Genomic DNA, 20589 nt, shown 5'->3' with positions numbered 1-20589 from the left:
ATCTTCTTCCAGCGAATCATCTGCAGCGACAATAGTTCCCAGTGAGCTTTCTGCAGGTATGATTAACCAGTTAACCCTTTGAACACTGTAGGCTCCAATATTGCACCAGTTGTAATATTAAATATTTTAACGAATCAAAGAAGCTACCCTAAAATTATTACGTTTTCCACACATCCGAATTTTGTACTGAAAAGGAAACTAAAAGATGGAAGGAATGTTATGGCATTTTTCATTTTCACTGGAGATACCATGAAAATTGCAGTTGCTGATAAATTACAAAATCGTCTGGAGTACTAAGGGTTAACTGTGTTTGACGAGTATACACGTCATCGTAAAGCTTGACATACTAATTCTTTCAGCGATGAATTCTTTATTTTTTCACGTAAACATATAATTTTTCTTTTTTTCAATGAGTACACGTTCCATTTTTTTATTTTATTGCGCGCAGAACGAGAGGTTTTTCCAACTAAATTCCACAGTTAACTGGTTAAGTCGCAAGAAGATGTAACTGTCTACCTTTTCCTATTCCTCCATTAGGACTCGAATTTCTATCGAATAACATTCAAATAAAGATTTACCCGGAATGAATTGGCGGGGTTGCGCGTTATCGATTGAAATGCAAATGATTGCGGGCACAAATTCAGCCGCTTCGCATATTCATGTCCTTACATCAGCGCGATGATTAAAAAGACAATCGATGCGACTAATTACCACGAAATTATCAGACGTCATTCCCCCCGCGAAATTACTAGTCCGACAAAATAACATTTCCCGTCGCGTTAATGCATTATGGACGTATTAATTAAAGTAACACCCACGTCTGATTAAACGTATCTGCGTATAATACTCGGTCCAACTGCAGAGGAAGCGCTCAGCCATTCCATAACGACGTAAAGCCGATATTCTGCGGCAGGATTGAAATTTTATCCTCGTAACATTGAAATTCGCGCACGCAACGCGTAGCAAAGAGGCATTCATGACGAACGGAACTGGGAGAAGTATTTCGTGGAAACGGTAGTTTAACCCTTTGAACTCTGTAGGCTACAATATTTCACCAGGAATAATATTAGATATTTTAATGAATCAAAAAAACTACCCTACAATTATTAGATTTTTCACAGATTCAAATTTTGCACTAAGAAGGAAAATAAAAGATCTAAGAAATGTTACAGCATTCTTCATTTTCGCTAGGGATACTATAAAAATTAGTTGCAGTTGCTGATAGATTACAAAACCATCTGGAGTGCTAATGGTTAAAAGGTACACAACTAAAGTGTCATTTTGATTATTAACACACGTCGGTTATACTAGCCTTCGCGGAGAAAAATTATTGAGAAACCCGATACCAAGAGATCGGCATTAATGCTCCCCCGCTAACGGCCGCAGTTTTGTCAGTAACAATGATACCCGCGTTTCGAATTTCCACGCGCATCCGGGAAAAAGGAATGAAAAATAGCGGCGAACGGGTGGAAATTCGAAGGATCGTTGGGAAATATGCTCGAAACCGTGAATAAACGACCTCCCCATTGTCGACTTCGTTAATTTTCGCGAACGTCCCGTGCTGGCCAGTAAACGGACCGGAAACTCTTTCAAGTTGCTACGTGTACGAAATTAGAAATTCGTTTCGAGGAACCTAGGGGGAGGGTTACGGTCGAATGCCTCGGAGCTTTCGGGTTGTGTCCCCGCAGCAAAGTTTGTACCGGTGCCTTGTTAAATCTGCGAGCCATTAAAGTTGCGCCGGCCGGTAAGCCCGAACAACTCGCCGAGGATTCGAATGGCTTAAACTTATCGCGGACTAATACAGTATTGACGGGCCAGAATTCGTGCATCGTAAACTTGCCGCCGGTAGGACACGTCTACCCTGCGGACCGAGTTTTCTGAAAAACTTGCGCGGGCTTTCCCACGAAATTTCCGCCAGTTCCCCGCCCCTGGTTCCCGGCTGCATGCGAAACGTTACAGTTTCTGCGAGAAAATCTCGCGACATCGGCCGTTCTTTGTCGCTTCGATGGGAACTTGTATGATTCTTTGATTAGAGATCATTGTTTCAGTATTTCTGACTGTGAAATTGTATCGAGAGCGTTGAGAGTGAGCATGAAATATATTTTTAATGGCTATAAAGTATCTGCTGGTGCAGTCCTCTCCCTCGCGGGAGTCAGTTGTTTTTCCTGAGAAGGGCAGCCATTTTTATTGCACGCGCTGACCGTTTTTTTTCTCGTCTTAATAGATACTAGTAAATATACACTTAGTTTTTCCAAACTTGTGTTTATTTTTGAAAATCAATATTCAACAGAAAGAATGGTAATACGTCATTTGAAGCATATTTTTGGGAAGTACTGACGTTTGAGATGAATTGGAAAGAAAAAGTAGTACGAATTGGGAACTATGATATTAAATATTTTGGGATTATTGCTGGTGAACATTGTTAAAATTAATAATCATTATTAATGACAGTTATTAGTATTAATAATCGTTATTAATAACTCTCATTATCAATGCAAATCATTGCCAGTAACAATCGTTACTAACAACGATTATTATTACCGACAATTATTGGTAATAATACATATTACAAATAACTCTCATTATCAATAATATCCATGACTAAAAACACTAGTGACTAATAACAATCATTAACACGTTCGCTACCAGCGCTCATTTCATCTCCTCAATTACATTTTCTTCAACCCAATAAATCTAAACAAAACGGCTACACTGACGGCAGTTTTCGTTTTTTCTGGATCGTTTTATAATTCTGATGCTCATCTTTCGTTCGCACGTTTGCTAATGTTTATTTCACATTGTTTTCTAATTATTTTCATTCTATTTTTATCTTTGGCAGTCATTGTTCCGAAGTGGTTCCGGGGATGTTCGACGGCTACACTGACGGCTCATTATTTATACTATAGTAACATATTACCAACAACAGTCTAACTGAAAACTCGCGTGACGATCGCATTGGAAACAAACGTTCGCAAACAGTTTGCAAAGCCGACTACGACTTAAAATTTCGAACGGTCGAGTTAAGTGCGAGTGCCGAGAAACCAGAAGCGCGTCTGGAGCGGTGTTTTGCCGAGGGATCGATGTCGTAAAGAAAAACAGCCGGCCGGGCTCGCGGAAACTCGGACATCCCGGCGATGGGTGTCGCGGGTTGCGAGGCCGGAATGTTTTATAACGAGTGGACTGCGTGTTTTCTTCGCCCTCGTCCTCCTCGTCGCTCGCGACCCACCCCCTTTTTTCCCCCCGCAGGAAACCGCGCTGGCTCGGAACGCTGAATAGCCGCAATTGTTACGGCGACGACAAAAGTTTAGTTAAAACGAGGAGACCCGGTTTCGCGGATTTGTTTTCCGCCTTCCTTTGCCGGCGGTCCGCGATTAAACGCACGTCGCGATTGTTCGGGGAAACGGCTTCGGAAAGAGTCAGCAACCCTCCAGAACGGAGCGCGCTCCGGGGGTTGCCGCGGAGCTCGGTCGCGCGGAGCGATTAGAGGAAGAAGCCGGAGTGCGACGATTGTTCTTCAAAATGCGGAACTTTGAAAGAGGTCCGACGGCCTAGGGAGCCTGAATACAGAGTGAAACGGATTTTTATGGAATTAAAATCAGCCAATGGGACCCGCCATCTTTGCGCTGCACCTTGGGCGTGTTGTTTCGGAATGGGCGTGTAGCTTGCGAATATAACAGTCATGTTATTGTCGATTGTTTCAGAGAAGTTTCTTTCCAAGAGAATTTCTTGAAATTTACGACGAAAGAATTTCTTACTTATTTTCATTAATTGTCGAGGAGAATTCTTATGCTTCGCTTTTTAACAGATCGAAAATTAAAGTTGGTTTTGGTGCTAGATACCAGTGTTGAGTAAGTTTTTAAAGCGAACTTTTATCTTCTAGCTTGGATTTACATTTGCATGCAAAGTAACTTCGCGTCTGTTGTATCGTCGTTTCGGATTACCTTTTTTTCGTTTGCGAAAGTTACCGATTCGAGTGATACAAAAATTGCATTGTAGTCGTTCCATCCCGTTGAAGCCCGCAACGCCCAATCCCGCGATAATAAAAGGTGCGCGCCGTCTGCGCGGGGGGAACGGCCGCGGAACAATGGCGGGGAAGTCGTCTTAATTAGTGGACACCTATAATCGAGTGGCGACGATTTCCGTTTTAAAGGGGCAATAAAGCAAACGACTGGAAACTTTCGTTCTGGAAATCGCCCGGATATTTCCGCTGTCGCTGTCGTTTTGTTTCGACTTCTTATTGTCCCGCGTTCCCTCCTTCCCCCACTTTCCGCTCCCCCGCGCACCATCCTCCGCCGTTTTCTCTCCTCCTCATTCTAATTCGGGCAATTTCATCTTGATTCTAGTCATTCTTCCGCGCAAAATTGTCTAATTCATGTTTTCTCATTTGGAAAGCATTTTATTCGCTTCTTCTTCCGTAATTGGGTTTCCCGTTTCATGTACGTTGTGAATTAAAAATTTGCGGCGTGCACAGTAATCGCGTAACGAAGATAATAAATCGTTAGAATTGAAAGTTATATAATAATTACCAATTTACATGTTTATATTAACAATCTTCTCGCGTTCTCCGTCTTGTAACATTTCATTCAAAATATTCTTCCGCAACGATGAATGCCAATAATGAATTGTAGGTGCAATTATATGTTAAATGTAATACAGTAATAACTAATTCATATTTCTATGACCAATATTCTCATGTTCCTTATTTCTTTTTGTAGAATACCTGAACAGTGCGAAAGAATACTAAATATTACAGCTCGAACAAAGACTGAAACCGAAGAATCACTAAAACTTATCGACGACTTCCGTTTAACTCGTCCGTTCCAGCGTGAAATGAACCGGAAGCGCAGCGAACCGCCTGAAAACTTCACTTCCATTGTGCGAGGATCCATTCGGCGCAACGACGACGATTACAAGCGGCGCAGGTCGACGCAATTTGTCAGAGTTCGTCCGTTATTCCCTCCTTGGAACGCGTTATCGGGGAACGATCCAAAGGGCGGGTGGAAACGGAAGCGAACGCGGGGGCGGCCCGGTAAATTATAGAACGGAGATGCGAGAGCCGGGGAGACCGGCTCGTAATAAGTGATTGCAAAATAATGAAGAATCTTCAGGCGGCCGATGAGGATCGAGCGAAATTTATCCAGGCTGATGGAATCCATTAGAGCTCGCGGGCTTTTTATTTCAGAAACCTTTCGCGACGCGGCGCCCGAACTGGCGAATGTGAAAAGCTGCCGGGCAAAGTGGAGCTACTCGTGTTTGAAAGGAATTAACCTTCGAGCTATCGGGGAAGCGGATGTTTCCCATTGTCGTATCATATTTTCTGTGTTCCTTTGCTGAACTGTCATAGTAAGCTTTCGGAGAAATCAATTATTGATGTATAATGAAATATATCGTTTCTTGGCAATTGAAGTGTTGTGATTTTTTATTTGTACATGTTTTGTATTGCAGTAGATTGAAGTAGTTTGAATCTCTAAGTTGAATATCTTAGTGGCTGTCACAACTTAGTGCAAACAATTTTGAGAGAATAATTTTATTTATTTTCTTCGATCTTCTATAAGAACTCTCTGAGTATATTAGAGTTTGATGTTTCGTCTGTTAATAAGGTCTGTTGCAAGATTAGGAAAAGGTAATTTCGCTAGAAATGGTACCTCGGTAGCTGTAGACTCTGATGAACCTGCATACACGCGTACCGCAGAAAGTTTCGGCCATAACTAACCCAGAAATATGCTTATTTCAATTCTCCTTTACCGTTAAACGAAGAAGCTTTCCGAGCTAAATGGAAGCTACGCCCAAAACTTCGCAATCTCCAGCATAAACAAGAAAAGAGAACGCGGAGCGCGCGAGTTTGCGGGTACGAGCGATGGACGCCAAGCTCCCGTCCGACACGTTGAAAATGATTGCTGAAAAAGTTTCCCCGCTGGAAACGAAATTTCGCAACGGCGAGAGATACGGGAAACCGAATAAATTCGAAAAATTTTCGGCACCCGCCGGTATGGAAGATTGAATAAAGTTTCTCTGTGTCTTTCTGTACGGCAACGCCGCTGCCAAACGGAAATGCGATTACCGTGGAATATTGGGACGGAATTCGCCGATGGTTTCCGTGGCCAGTGGCACTTTTGTTTATGAATAAATGGGTTAGGCTCGCGGCAGCGTACTGACCTACTGCCGACGTGCAGTCGCGAGGTACCATTATGCGCCGGGAATGATAATTCCATTGTAGAATCGACGAAAGTGAACTGAAGAGTAAATGCTTCATAGTTGCGCCATTTGCACATTTAGTGCATCGATATTCGTTTGATTACATTCGCCGGAGGCTAGAACGAAGTTATCGAAATGCATTCGTTCGTAATTACCATTGCAGAATATTGAAAATTTACCTTATAGAATTCACAAAAATTCTCTGTCAAAATTGATTTATTTCCTATTGTAGTATCTAGAATTCTAGAATTCTTGCAATATCTATAGCATTTATTTCATTTTCGTCAAGTAAAATATACGATTACGATCGTCTACATATTACAAATAACTCTCATTATCGATCATCTCCATGACTAAAAACACTAGTTACCAATAACAATCATTAACACGTTCGCTACCAACTCATTTCATCTCCTCAATTGCATTTTCTTCAATCGAATAAATCTAAACAAAACATTAGAAAACTGAAACTGAAGTGACTTCCTAAATATAATATCGTTTATAATTCTAATAACAATATCTATAGCATTCATTTCATTTTCATCACGTAAAATATATGATTACGACCGTCACAAGTATGTGACGCTGCTAGCGAATGGGTTAATGACAATTACTAGTAAAAACAATCATTACAAACAACTCTCTACCAATAACGAGAATACCTACAAACAACAATCGTCGCTATTTCATTACTGTAGTATCTAGAATTCTTAGCGTAGGTTAAGGTATTTTTAAGAAGAGTGAATGTAAGAATGAGTGTGAGTGAAGGAGAGAGTCGTGTGTTGACCTCCGTGGCATTGAGTTGCACTTTTTACGTGTTGCCTGTGTTGTTTCCATATTTTATATTTTCATCATAGTTTCAACTTTATTTTATTAAATACATATATTTATTCCTAGCTCTCGATTACTCAAGATCCACCCTTTCATTATTTATACTGTAGTAACAGTATACTATCATCATCAAAATTCTATTAAAACTCATCTATGTTAATTTCGATTTGCATATTACATTTTCCACCCTCTTAAACACCCATGATGCTCCATTCCACGGGCCACCCTCGTAAAATTACATTTCACTGAAACGAAAAAAAATCGCTTATACAGATACGAATCGAGGGTGGGAAAATATAGGGGAGGCTTATGAAAAAGCACGGTCCAGGGACGTGTCCGAGCTGAGCCAGCGAAAGCACCCCCGGCGATGAAAATCGCGTGCGTGAGGTAGCACGCGCGGAAAGATTGTAAACTTTATCGCTGCCCCGATAACATCGCCGCCGGAACATATGAAAAACCGATGCGGATTTACTCGTGTTTCGTCTTCTCCGGTTTACCAGCGGGCGAAAGGGCTCCGCTCCGCGCGCCGGCGTCCATAAGTCACCGCTTGTTCCGAGAGAGATGCAAATTGCGATGGAGATGCACGCTTATGAAACAATCGCGTTACACTGCTTCCCTTTTACACGGGCTTGTTGTTCTAAATATACACGGAACACGTTCCGGGATTATTTGGCGAGACAGTGAACTCGTAATCTGCTTGATATCCCGCAATGCATTTCACCATTGACGCTGTTCAGCGCGTTGAAACAGAAACGATCGCTGAGAAGGAAACTCGCCGGGAAACGGTCAAAAAGCGTTGCAAGAAAATCAAAGTAGAATTCACCGGGAGACGTTACGAAAATCTGGATCAAGTATTCAATAATGCAACATTCCTCGGTTGCCCGACATAATCCGAGGAAAGAGAAATAACATACAAAGGAGACCAGAAAATTCCATTGCACATAACAACTGCATACAAAATCGACTCAAAGGGAAGAGAGCGGAATGCCGCGCGCGACGATTCATCTCAACCGCCACAGTAACTCGACCATAAATACCGGAATCCAAAGAAATCGATTAGAGATACCGACAATGGCGAATGAATAAAAAGTTTTACAAGCGACCGCCTTCGACGAAGAAAATTCCGCCGATCTTCGAATATAAATGGTCGATGAGTGTCGCGCGGGGTAAGTAGCCAATCTCAGGACGTGGAGAATCGTAGGTTTTCGAGATACGTCCCTTTGTCGTCGATCGGCGTCGTTTCGGTCGCGATTTCCGCGTCGCGCGAGGCTCCGTGTGGCTCGCGATGTCCCGTGTCAAAGGGCCCAGCCGGCGGTGCTTCTATTCCGGGGAAATTGGATGGAACGAGGGTCGAAGTGATCACGATAACAAATTTTCAGGGGCGGAAAATACGAAACGACGCCGGCCAGAGATTGCAGTTTACGAGCTGCCGAGTGAAAGCATGACTCGGGGATATTTCGCCGAGCCGGCGCACTTCTCTGTCCTCCCTTCCTCCCGTTTTTCGCGCGTTACATTTATCGGCCCCTCCTTTCCAACGATTTAATGGAATTTTGAATGGTACCCCGGCCGCTCGCCTTTATCGCGGGACGAGGGATTGTCCAGATTAACGAGCGGCGCGCGTGAAGCTTGATAAAGCGGAAGAAAATGCGCGGGAATTTCACGTCCGAATGGTAACTTTGTACCGGCGCCATTAACGGCTGGGAAGGACCGGCCCTTTGTCCTGCGGGGCTGTTTGAAGCTCGGCGTTTCGATTCGGCGATCGTAAAATGAAAAACGGGCGCGCGGGATCCGAAACATGTTCCAATATCGAAGTTTCGACGAGCGCGATTTCTTTTGAGACTTCGGGAACCACGGCTGGAAATGGAATTGGCGAAGTTTCGATGATTGTGATAGTTCGTCTTCCCTCTCCGATTTTCACATTTCGGGAATACGTGTATTAACCGTTTGAGTCTTGCGGGTTTTCGCGGTAAAACACTTCGTTCCAATGCAGAAACTACGATTTTCTATCTTTACATAAACATTTTGAACACTATTTTTCCATTTATAAGGTAATAACAAGAAGAAACAATCAAAACGGAGAGAAATAAACAAGCTTAATCTCATTTTACGAAATAGGCTGACACTTTTAACCCTTTGAACTCTGTAGGCTCGAATATTGCACTAGTTATATCAAATATTTTAACGAATCGAAGGAACTACCCTAAAGTTAATAGATTTTCCACACATCCAAATTTTCTACTGAGAAGTAAACTATATCCCACAATAGATCGTTACGATGTAACCGAATACAACAAAGGAAAGAATGAAAGTTCCCATCATCCCATTTCCATTCTCCGACCAGTTTCCCCATCGAAATTTAAATAAACTTCCGTCTCTCAACTCCTTTCACCGGAATCGCGTGCGAAACAAAATCGCGAGAACCGGAAAGTGGATAATTAAACGAGTCCGTCTAATTCCCGGGCGAATTAAAAGGAGGCGGGTTCCTTTGAGGGATGGCGTTTAATTAGACGTTGTTGCTGGCAGCTCGCGCTCCGCGGATCGGTGATTCATTTCACAGCCGGCGAATAAAATCTTCGTATTACTTGACCCCCTCCGGCTTTTGACGCGACCGCGACTAAGTCGGCTGCTTAACACCTAACTTTGCCTTTAATAAAGCCGCCGAACTCCGCGATCGCCATTGAATTCGCGATGGGGACAGCGGAAGCTGCGAGCATTTTCCGACGCTTTCCACGTCGTGCAGTCCGTGAAAGAGGGGAAAAAAGTGCCGAGCAATGCACGGCGAAGACGGGTGTTGGGAGGGGGGGGGGGGGTGCTGCGGACGACGGGGAAGAGAATTCAGAGCTGGCCTGGCAGGATCTTTTGTTATACCGCGTCGAGTCTTCCCTTCTTTTCCCTTTGTTTTCATCCGAGCAAGAGCGCGCGCCGGCAGCGCGCTGCTCCCTCCCCGCGGGAGGGCTTTTTCCATCCAGCGTCGCGGTTTTTCTACACTGGGTCAAAAAACTATTTGCGCGTTCAGTCCCCTTTGCGTCCTAATAATTTTATTGCAGCGGCGCAACGACGTCTCGGCGAATTTTTGTTCGGATTACCGAGGAAACGCGACGACCGGGGATGAAATTTCGTACGGAAGAATTAGAGTTCGCGGGGCTGAAGAATGTCGGAGACTTCGCGACGGAGAATTTCGTAGGAATGTTTTTACGCGTGCTCGGAGAGGATTTGTATGGCTTCTTTGGAATGTTGGTTGTTTTAGTTAATGAAACGTGTGGTTCTTTGTTGTCTCATGGGTAGCGTGAGAGAATTTATGTTTTGCGGTGGCTTTGGAACGGTGTGCGGTTTAGTCGATGAAATCTTCGGTGGTTTCTTTATTGTTAAAGAGAAAGAGTTCGACGGCTGTCAGTGGAACTATTCATCTTTAATCTCTTACCGGTTCGCCTCTATTAACTCTCAGGCGTGACCTATAAAAAGCAGAATCGCCGAGGTACAGAAGCGGAGGCTGTAGAGACGGCCTCTGAGAAGGCCAGTTAATCAAACTTTAATTCAACAGTCTGTCCTCGCTTAATCGTTGCGTTTCTCATTTTCTGTCTTCGACGGGGACAGGAAATGAACAAATAAAGGTCCTTTAATCTCGGAACGTCGAAGCTGTGTCGAAATGTGCCCTAGAAAATTGGTGTAATCCGTCACGACCAGATAACTGTTGTCGAAAGTACGGTTTCTCTAAAAATATTACTGTTCTAATTTTTTTCTCGTCGGAGTCACTATACCAATGCAAAAATATACATCAAATTATCCTTACATTCAATTATTTTATTGAAACAAAATTTTAATTACACTGTACGATTCTAAAATTCACTGCAATATTTTATTTACAACTCGTATATATTTTTTAAAATATATATCAATCTATATAATACTATATGATGCTAAAATTCACTGCAATATTTTTCTTTATAGTTCCTATATGTTGTTTAAAATATATATTAATCTATATAATACTATATGATACTAAAATTCGCTGCAATATTTTATTTACAACTCGTACATATTTTTTAGAATATATGTCAATCTATATAATACTATATGATACTAAAATTCACTGCAATATTTTCCCTTATAATTCTTACATCTTGTTTAAAATACATATCAATCTACATAATACTATATAACACCAAAATTTGCTACAATATTTTGTTCAGAATTCTTACATATATTTAATATTCCATACTCAGCGAAAAGTAAAAGGAAAACAATTTCATCCGAGATCCCATCAATCGCGAGGGAACGTTTCAGGCAAAGTTTCACAGTTGATCGCCGACAACTTCCTCGCATTGTGTTCGCGGACGTCCGATTATTACTAGTACAATCTACTCCGCTGCAATTTCACGGCCTAAGGAAATTAAACAACAAGGATTCGCCGGTGTACAGACGAGACGGAAATAGAGCGAGCCACGGCGGCGAGCGCTTTCAATGGGCACTGAGGAACGACGACCCGGCGAAAGGAGGCAAAGGACACCCAAGGGAATTAGAGTGTGGTTCGAAGAAGATGAAATGAAGGCGGGGCGCAAAAAAAAGGGGGGGAGGCTCGGAGCGAGGCTTGATAAAAGTACCCGAAGGCAGCAACAGAACGAGACGACGAAGGAAAGAACAGCTTGACGAGATCTTGGGAGATAAGAAATTACACGGGAAAACAAAAGATCAAGCGAAATTAAAAACTTCTGCAACCTTTGCCTAAGCTGTAAGGAGATTAGGGTACCTCGATTCGTCAATTCCGAGGAATTGGAATGTTCATGAGTCCCCAAGTAGCTCAAGTTTTTGAAAGCTTGCCGATGGAAGCTCGGAATGATTAATTATCATTATTCATTCATCTTCGCTTCGAGGTAACTGACGCGAGAATACGAAATATGGAATACGTTGCGTCAAGTTCCATGAATAAATTGTTACAATTTATTACTAATTTCAAATAGGTTTGAAATTAGAATATTTTATCAGAGAAATAGGAAAGTCAATGATACATCTAGCATTGATCTTAGAAACACACAGTACAGTTCAGTTCGTAAACCATAGAATTAATGGAAACAGCAGGCTCAACAAACCGAATTCCCAAAACCTTCAGCTACCTCTAAAAATACCGGCCGCGAGTCAAAGGAGAATTTCCCAGAAGTCAACGGGTAGTTCCAGCGCGCAAGCAACACTCCACGCTCAAATGAAACTCCCGCGGAAAAAGCTTGTCGACGAAAAAAAGCCCCGACAAACACCGCAAAAGGAATATCGGCGCAGAAAGAAGCCCGTCAACCGGACGAGACAAAAATAAGTAATTGAAGAAGGGTAAGAAGAAGCCGGGCAAAAACGAGGAAGGAAGATTAACAATTTTTTAAGTGAGATCTAACGCGGAATGGAGTGATAAAAGCGATACAAAGGCGTCGCCATTGGAGCCAACCGTCGAGAGGAAGGCAAGAAATAGGGCTCGATTGAAGGAAATAAGTAGAAGCGGAATTTAATGAAAGCGACGCGGAAGGAGCGCCGGGTTCCCCGGTGGAAGGGAGAAGGATAGAAAGGGAACCGTGGAAACAAAGCGTCTGCACCGTCGACGGGAAGAACGGGCCCTGAGGACGAAGGGAGCGGAAGAATGGCAGCGGCCAGCGGGTTGCCCGCAAAGAAATTTGGATTGCAATTACGGAATTAGTTTTTCCTCTCGCCGGCGCGGTGCGTTCAACCGGTGGCGAGCGACGTCGAAAATAAAACGGCGGCCGCGGATGTGTACGCGCCTCGGCGGGGCGAAGCCACAGGCCCGTCGTTTGGTACTTCCGGTCCTCCCCCGGTGTGTGTGAATGTCGTCGACTAATTTTCCGGCTACTCGGCTTCCCGGCGAACGGGCTTTACGACGTAATATCCTCGTTTAAAAATCCGCCCGCATTCGCGGATAATTGCTCGGAAGATTGCCCGCCTGCGTTTTCGGCAGCTGCGTCGCCGTTTGTTTTCTCTTTGTCTCTGTTTTCGTATTATGTATCTGGCGTTGGGGAGGATTAACCCTTTGCGGTCCGAAGTGCTCTTGGTTTCTCACTTTGAGGTTCGCGTCGACGTTGGTTCATTCGATTACAGCTCAACGCATTGCGTACCGGCTAATTTTCAGAAAACTGAATTGCGATGGCAATTTTCACTGAGGTCAACTTATAATATATTTTAAATAGGTAACCAATTCGAATTAGATTTTATATTTTTTCAATGCTGTGGTAATTAGCGAAGTTGCATGGCTAAGTGTCTACATGGTCTTTTTTGTTGAAATGTTCGAGAGTTTAGATCACTCGGCAGATGTCATTGACAATTTTTTCTCGCAATTTTTCCTGCTTTTCTCTCTTTCCTCTTTTGTTAACAGAATCAATCGCACGTACACTTTTGAGTGTTACGTATGAATCCAGTACAGGAAAAGTTGCAACGAATGATATCGCTCGAGGGTTACTTATCTTTTTATGTAGTTTGGATATTGGTTTATTTTAAACTTGCCGGAGATGCTTCGGTTGGCCGTGGAGGCGCTAATAAATCATCGTGTAGTGACGATTGGATAATTTCAACCGCGCGGAAACTGAGTCGCGTTGAACTTAACCATATCTCTATAGGAGTTTCCTGCATTCCGACTTATCTGGGCACGGCAGTTAGCCGGAAACCGTGCTGACTGTGAAGTTGCACCCTACTTCCCCTTGTTAAACACGCTCACTAATTCCTTAATGGGAGAATTCCTGAGAACATTCGGGAGCCGCGAACTTGCGCCAGCAATTTCTCCGCCTTGCGCGTGCACCGTTGACGATTTACTTATCAAGCAATTGTCGTGATTGTTGAGCGTAATCCTTCACCTCCGGCGTAAAAAGAAAACCGAGGAACACCGTCGAGTCTCGTCAAGCTGGTGGCAAATTCAAGATATACCGAGAGTCTTCTAATCCTTTGCAATCGAAAGTTTTTGCCTGGAAATATTCAACATTTTCCAAGGAGATATAGTCGACATCGTTTGAAACTAATTCAACGATAATTCACAGATAAATTAAGCAACAAAGCTATTTTATCTGAATATTTCACATTACAATAGAAAGTTTCATTTAAAATACTAAATATTCACTTCATAATTTTGCAGTGTCAAATCGAATGGTGACTCAGAGTCGTTTGAAACTAATTCAACGATAATTCATAAATAAATTAAGCAACAAAGCCATTTTATGAAAAATGTGGCCGGTTTAAATATGTTACCACGTAAAAATCGACAGGCCAATCAAATGGTCGGCTTTCGATGATTGGTTCATCGGTGGTTTCGAGTTTGAACATCGATTGTTTATCGCGAACAGAAAAAAAGTGTCGACGTTCATCAGATTTTCTTTTGACCAATGTGACCAGTATAATATGCATATTTATTAAATTTTATGCAAATCTCGCCGTTGAAACGACTGACAGAAAGTTCCCGGGCAAAGATGAAATATTCGGTGTCCCTCTCATTTTTCTCTGCCCCTATACCCGGCCTCCAGATTATAGAATCCATATAACCAGCGCGGGAATTGACGAAGCTGGGCTCTTTCTGCTGTCTCATGTGAATCGATAGCCAGACGCCGAAAATTGGGAGAAGAGGCTTCGCTCAATCGAAAAGGGAGTGGAAAAACCACATGGCGAACGAGGAACGACAGATGGAAACGCGGTACACGAAGTGATAAAGTGGCGGAACGAACGAGAGAGAAGGCGAAACTTCGTTAGCACGTAAGAAATCGACAGAGAAATATGGACGAATAAATAAAGGAGCAGCTACGATGTCGGGGAACGAAAAAAGGTTGATCCGGAGGATCGACCGCGAAAATGGCCAGCTCGAAGAAACGGAATTAACTAATCGTGCCACGTGTTTTTATAACGAATCATACCATGACGTGACTCTGAGTCACTTATGAGAATAAAAGGAATGATTAAAATGTTATTGTCTTTGTTTGTAGGGTCCAAATTCTAAAAGCCCAAAGAAACTTCTGGAAATGCGATGATAATGAAAAAATTTAAGTAAAAAGTTCTAATGTGACTCAAAATCGCATCGTGGTCCGATTAGGGTTAATTAACAAGAGAGATTAAGGAGAGATCAAATATGTGGCTCGTCAAGTGGTCTGGTAATTAGAAAACATTGCCGTGTAGTTGAGAATTAATTTACTTATTGATCATTTCAATATTTTTATCAATTTTGAGAATTCAGCCGCCAAATGGGAGAGTGGAAATTACAGCAACGTGTTAATCTAATCTTCGCGTGTTGTCTAGATATCGAACAAAATCGATCTAATTTGAAATCGTATTTGTTATTTACATTTGACATAAAATTACTATATTATTACTGTAGTATCGTGGATTTAGAGCAGTGAAACTATTCCGAAAGACAAGAACAGGGCCATAAAAGAGAAAGGGACTGATGAAGACCAGCCCAAGGGTTGACGAGTTTTCCCGAGCGATGCGTAAGCGAGGATGATGAGTGTGTGGTGGTAAGAGTAGGGTGTGGTTGAGAGTTCGTTGGAAGTGCGAGTGAGAAGGATGCTTGTTGGAGAGAATGATTTTTAAGTGCGGATGACGAGAGTTTTTGGAGAGAGTCGCGTTGGCTTTAGAAAAGAGAATTTATTAATTCTATTTACTTGTATCTTATTCGATAAACTATTCCTATGTTCCTTAAAAAATAAAACAATTATTTCCATTAACACCTCATTACATTAATTATAATATACACAAAATTATTATTCACATAATTACAATAAATACATACTACTTACTGAAGTTTCACCAAAATAAGCGACTCACAAGCTTAAAACAAAAATATTCCTATTAGAACAGTAAGAATATCTAACAATCAAGAACCAATCGATAGCCGAGAGAATCGATAAATCCATAAAACAACCGGCGGCGAAGAAGAGAAATCAGTGAGAACGTTCCAAGGGAATATTTCAATCTTCGCAAATCAGGGGATGAATCAGAGGGAGGCTAATCAGTCAACCCGACGGAGGAGAGGGTAGAGCGGAGGCAGTAAAGGACGGGAGTAAACAGGATGATCAGTCGAAGGGTATGGAAACGCAACGAACGGAAAGCAGGGTAGACCGATTCCGGGTGGCGAAAGAATGCCTGATGGCTAGGGAACCGTAAAGGGGTAGATGACGCAAAAATTGCCGTCGCTTATCAGACCGAACGGCGAAGATGGGAGGCGCCGAACGTTTCGAAACAAACGATCGCGGATATTCCGCGAGCGATGCTCTCTCGATCGGGCTCTAAACCGTTCCTAGCCGGCTTCGCTCTTTCTAGCTCTCCGTTCGAGGCTCATTCCCATCCGTCGAGGCTCGACGAAGCAGGCGGAGGAACGTAGATAAAGGTTTTAATTCCGTGCGAATGGATCAACGCGCGAAAATCGGAAGGGAGGATCGAGCCGTGGGCTGGGGAACGGTCGGGATAGGGGGTTGGCGGGATGGTAGGAGGTCGGTCCGATTGATGGACCGGCTGGAACAATAGTTAACTTCGGAAGTAATCGCTTAATTCCTGGGATTCCGGGCTACGTCCAGCCGATTTCCGATTGAACTGTCTTCCGGGCTTTTTTAATCCTGTTGATCGAACCGATGGTCTGCGGACTGTTTTGCCACCGCGGTGGAACCCGAACGCGGTATCGGGCCGGGATTGTAATAAGTTTCGGGGTGGCCAGTGTTGCCCGATGGGAAGTCCTTTCTGATTTTCTGTTTTAATAATCGTTCGATATGCTCGTTGCCTTCCGCTTCAGTTTCTCTGTCTTCGTTAATTCTGCCCGCGCGCAGGATATTGGTACGCGGAATATCGGACGTGCCGAGGTAATGTTGTATCGTTCCGTTCGGGTTCGTAGCATTTTATTGTTGCATCGATCTGGTAATTAATGGCGAATTATCTTCTCTTTGTGTGCGCTTCGTTCGGTATTTATATTGTATAATGTCGATTAACATGTTTGAAAATGATTCGGTAGGCTGATGTTTTATTAAGAACGCAGCTTATTTAATATTATTTACTATTCCTTAATTAATACATCCATTATCGTTTACGAAGCACAGTGTTTGCCGTTCACGTTGCATTCGTTGCAACCGAGGCGGAATAAAGCTTACGAACTCCCTATAAATGATAAAGCGACGGTAGTTGTCATTTTGTTCCGCGCACTTCGATATGTAAATTCTCGTTCGCCCGTGAAATTGATTCATCTTTAATTCCGCGGCGAGCTGCGCGGTATCGAGCAACTTGCTCGGTCGAGTTGCGGGATAAAAATTTCGTCGAGTTCCCGGCTGGAACGCGGTCGGACGACGGTTGGGAAAAAAAGGAAAATGGCGGCGAGTTCTCGACCGAGGGGACAGGAACAAATCGGCCATTCCTTCGGCAATGATTGCCGTTACTGTTCTTCGGAACTTCTTTTAAAAGTGCCTCCACGAGGAAAGTTTCGCATTGAAAGCAACGAAGTGAGTCATTCAGTGTGCCGGGGGGCATTGTTTGCTTTCTTTCGCCTTATTTCGCGGCCACCTTTATATCGCCGGATAGCAGACACTGCGGCAGGACGGAAAAAAGATCCATATGTGCACAGACGGAGAAGTCTCGGCAATTACACGGGATCGAGGTGAATTAGAACTGTTCCATCGATAAAATAATTTCAAATGAATTCGGTTTATTGGTAACAATCAATTTTTATTGAATTCTTTTAAAAGTACGTCTTATAATTTCATTGAACTAAAATATGCTACAATATTCTTCTAAGAGTTCAGACAATTTATTTACATTGGACAGAGTCGTAAATCATTTTAGTATTATTTAATAACACTAAATGCAGGTTGTAATTAAGTAACGATAGGGAAGGAAGCGTTTATGTTAAGGTACTCACGTGTTCCGTGTTAATGGCAGCGCCGTCACGTATATCTTGAAGATCGGCACCGGAACCATTTACCATGCCAGAACCACCGCCAGCACTTCCGTTTCCTTTTCCACCGACACCGCCAGCTGGTGTTTGCGGTAGGCTCTGGAAAGATAGAAAACTAAGTGTCACAAGACTCCCTCGAGTTAGGTAAGTTAATCATCATCTAAATTTTTAGTTCTGATTGAAAAAGAAATTGTATAAATCAGCAATGTTCTTTTCCTTGTAAGTACTGGACGCATATTCACTTACTGTGCACACCAAAAACTGATCGTACACATCGGTTTACTCCGATGCACACTTTCGAACTGAAACTGAAATTATTCGCAATTATATTACAGTATTTTATTTAGTTTTTATAATACAAAGGATAAGTTTTTCTAACGATTGTCTCTTTCGTAATTCTTTAGGAAGTACAAAGCGACAGCTACTTTTCTCGGAGCAGTCGTAATAAATGTGACTTATTAGACGAGTAGCTTGGGACATTAAATTCAGAAAAAGTCCAATTAAGTATTGATTATCCTCGTCCGAGCATTTCGCGTTATTAGAAGTGAGAAATTGGACTTTCCGCGAGGGAAATTTGGAAAAATCCTCGACGTACTTTACGCGGGTCATCATTCACCGGAGGAGAGTTCAGCTGGTTCAAGGTGCCGCCGGTAGAAGTTCTTCGTCATTCTCCTTCTTTCGCTGTTCCGTAACTGATACAGAAAAATGACGTAATTTCTGAAATCCGTCAGAGGATAAGCTCAGACCTCGCACTCGTGAAAATATTTCATATCCTCCGGACCGAGAGCGATACCGTCACGTATCGATTCCATCTCAACTTCGTTTCCCGCGATTAATGCCAATCAATCTCCGGGACTTTCATTTACAGAGAAAAACCTTCCGAAAAACAGCACTCACGAGTACCAGCTTAAAAAAACCTTGAACTTTATACGTCGACGAACAACTATACATAGAAGCTCATCAAAATTTCCAGTTGATCACAGGTTAAATCAAATCAATGGCAACTAATTAATCTATACTGTTAAAAGCTAGACTATACTCGCTAATTCTGTGGCTACAGAAGTAAAATTGTATTTTTTCTACATACCTTCGCCCAAATTTCAACAATTTACTGCAGTCGCGAGATCAATATGCAAAAGTTGAACGAATCCCGATCACTGAACTCACTCGGATCAAAGAGAACCGTGGAATTTCGGAGCAGCCTACGGGTAACGGTAACAAAATGGCGGGGTCGGGAGCGGCCGCGCGAAATTCCGATCCCGTCACCGTGATCGCCGATAGCTGCGCGCAAAACTTCCTGTTTATCATTATCATCGGTCAATTTACCGGCACGCGCAGCGGCAGCTACGAGTCCTGGCGAGGCTCTCGCCCGGATGGAATTTATGCGGGCGATCCGAGTCGGCGGCGGCGGCGGCGGCCGGGTTACCATTATAACGCAGCGCCACCAGGGGCATGCAATTTTGAAGGCAATTTAACTTGAACCGCAGCAGCAAGCCTGAGCTATGGGCAAATGTTTACCGTGAAAATCGTTATAGACGTTCACCGACACGCTATCCCGTTGACGTGTCCAGTGTCTTTTTCTCGGGGCAAACCGCACGCGCGTGCGTTTTAACGCGTTCGCTGTCTCGTGCATCACACGTGATGCATGGTGTTCCGTCGTGTGTTACGTCCGGTGCATCACGATACACGCTGTTGATTCATGTCGTGTATATATGGGAACACGAAGATTAGGACGTGCAGCCGAACGTATCGATATATGCACTTGGAAATGTACGGGGCGTTTATGGAATTGTGCTGCGAGTGGGAAGGAGTTATTGTATGGGAAGAACTAAGTGGGACGTGTAGAGCAATATGGTTCTATGTTATTATTTATGTATTGAGGCAATTAGGTCTGATCGTTCTTTTTTTCGGTGTCTGTAGGATTGAATGGAAATTAGGTGTTGTGACTGTTCGTGACTTATTACTTCTATTTATTATAAATATCACTATTATAAATATTGTAATATATATTATACTATTATAAATATTGTAATATATATTGCACTATTATAAATATTGTAATATATATTGTACTATTATAAATATTATAATATATATTATAGAATTATAAATATTATAATATATATTATAATAGCATATATATCATGCTATTATGAATATCTAAATTTTCTTCTACGTTTTCGAATTATTTCTCGTGTAGCATCGAAAACACCCTATACACTAAATTCAAAATACTCCACACACAGGGAGACTGACGTTGATATTTCAAAACAAATTAAAGCGCGAAGGTACGTCTCATTTAAATGAAACAAATAAATCATTGTATTTTATATCTCGCATCGACAACGATTGAAAACCAGTTATCAAGTCGCAACCCCAACTTCAATACACTTAGGACTCGGCAAAAGCGTGCTCGAACTTACCGGATAGTTTGATTTTTACCCGCTCTATATATTTCTGCATTTTTCATGGCCTCGCGCTTGCTCGTCGGTTCACCGGTTTACGTCGGTGTGGCGCGACACTTCTGCGCCTTGCGCGGCGCGTTAATTTATACATGTGCCAACGGCAATGTCACGCATCCGACCCCCTAGCTTTGACGCTCCCTGTGTGCTCGCTACTGAGCCGCGAGGGATGTCAATATATAAATTAACGCGGTTTAT

General features: G+C 42.7%; 1 protein-coding gene across 1 annotated transcript in view; it reads right to left on the bottom strand.

The window, feature by feature from the left end:
* Positions 1–20589, bottom strand: part of LOC116432825 (uncharacterized) — a 474592-nt gene that overhangs the window by 48034 nt on the left and 405969 nt on the right. Inside the window, exon 4 of the mRNA XM_031990240.2 lies at positions 17894–18028. Within this exon, the coding sequence (XP_031846100.1) occupies positions 17894–18028 (135 nt within the window). The remainder of the gene's footprint in view (positions 1–17893; positions 18029–20589) is intronic.

The sequence above is a fragment of the Nomia melanderi genome, chromosome 9 (genome assembly GCF_051020985.1).
Source record: "Nomia melanderi isolate GNS246 chromosome 9, iyNomMela1, whole genome shotgun sequence".
Classification (NCBI taxonomy): Eukaryota; Metazoa; Arthropoda; class Insecta; order Hymenoptera; family Halictidae; genus Nomia; species Nomia melanderi.
The sequence above is the reverse complement of the archived record's forward strand: the minus strand, read 5'-3'. Positions and strand labels throughout refer to the sequence as shown.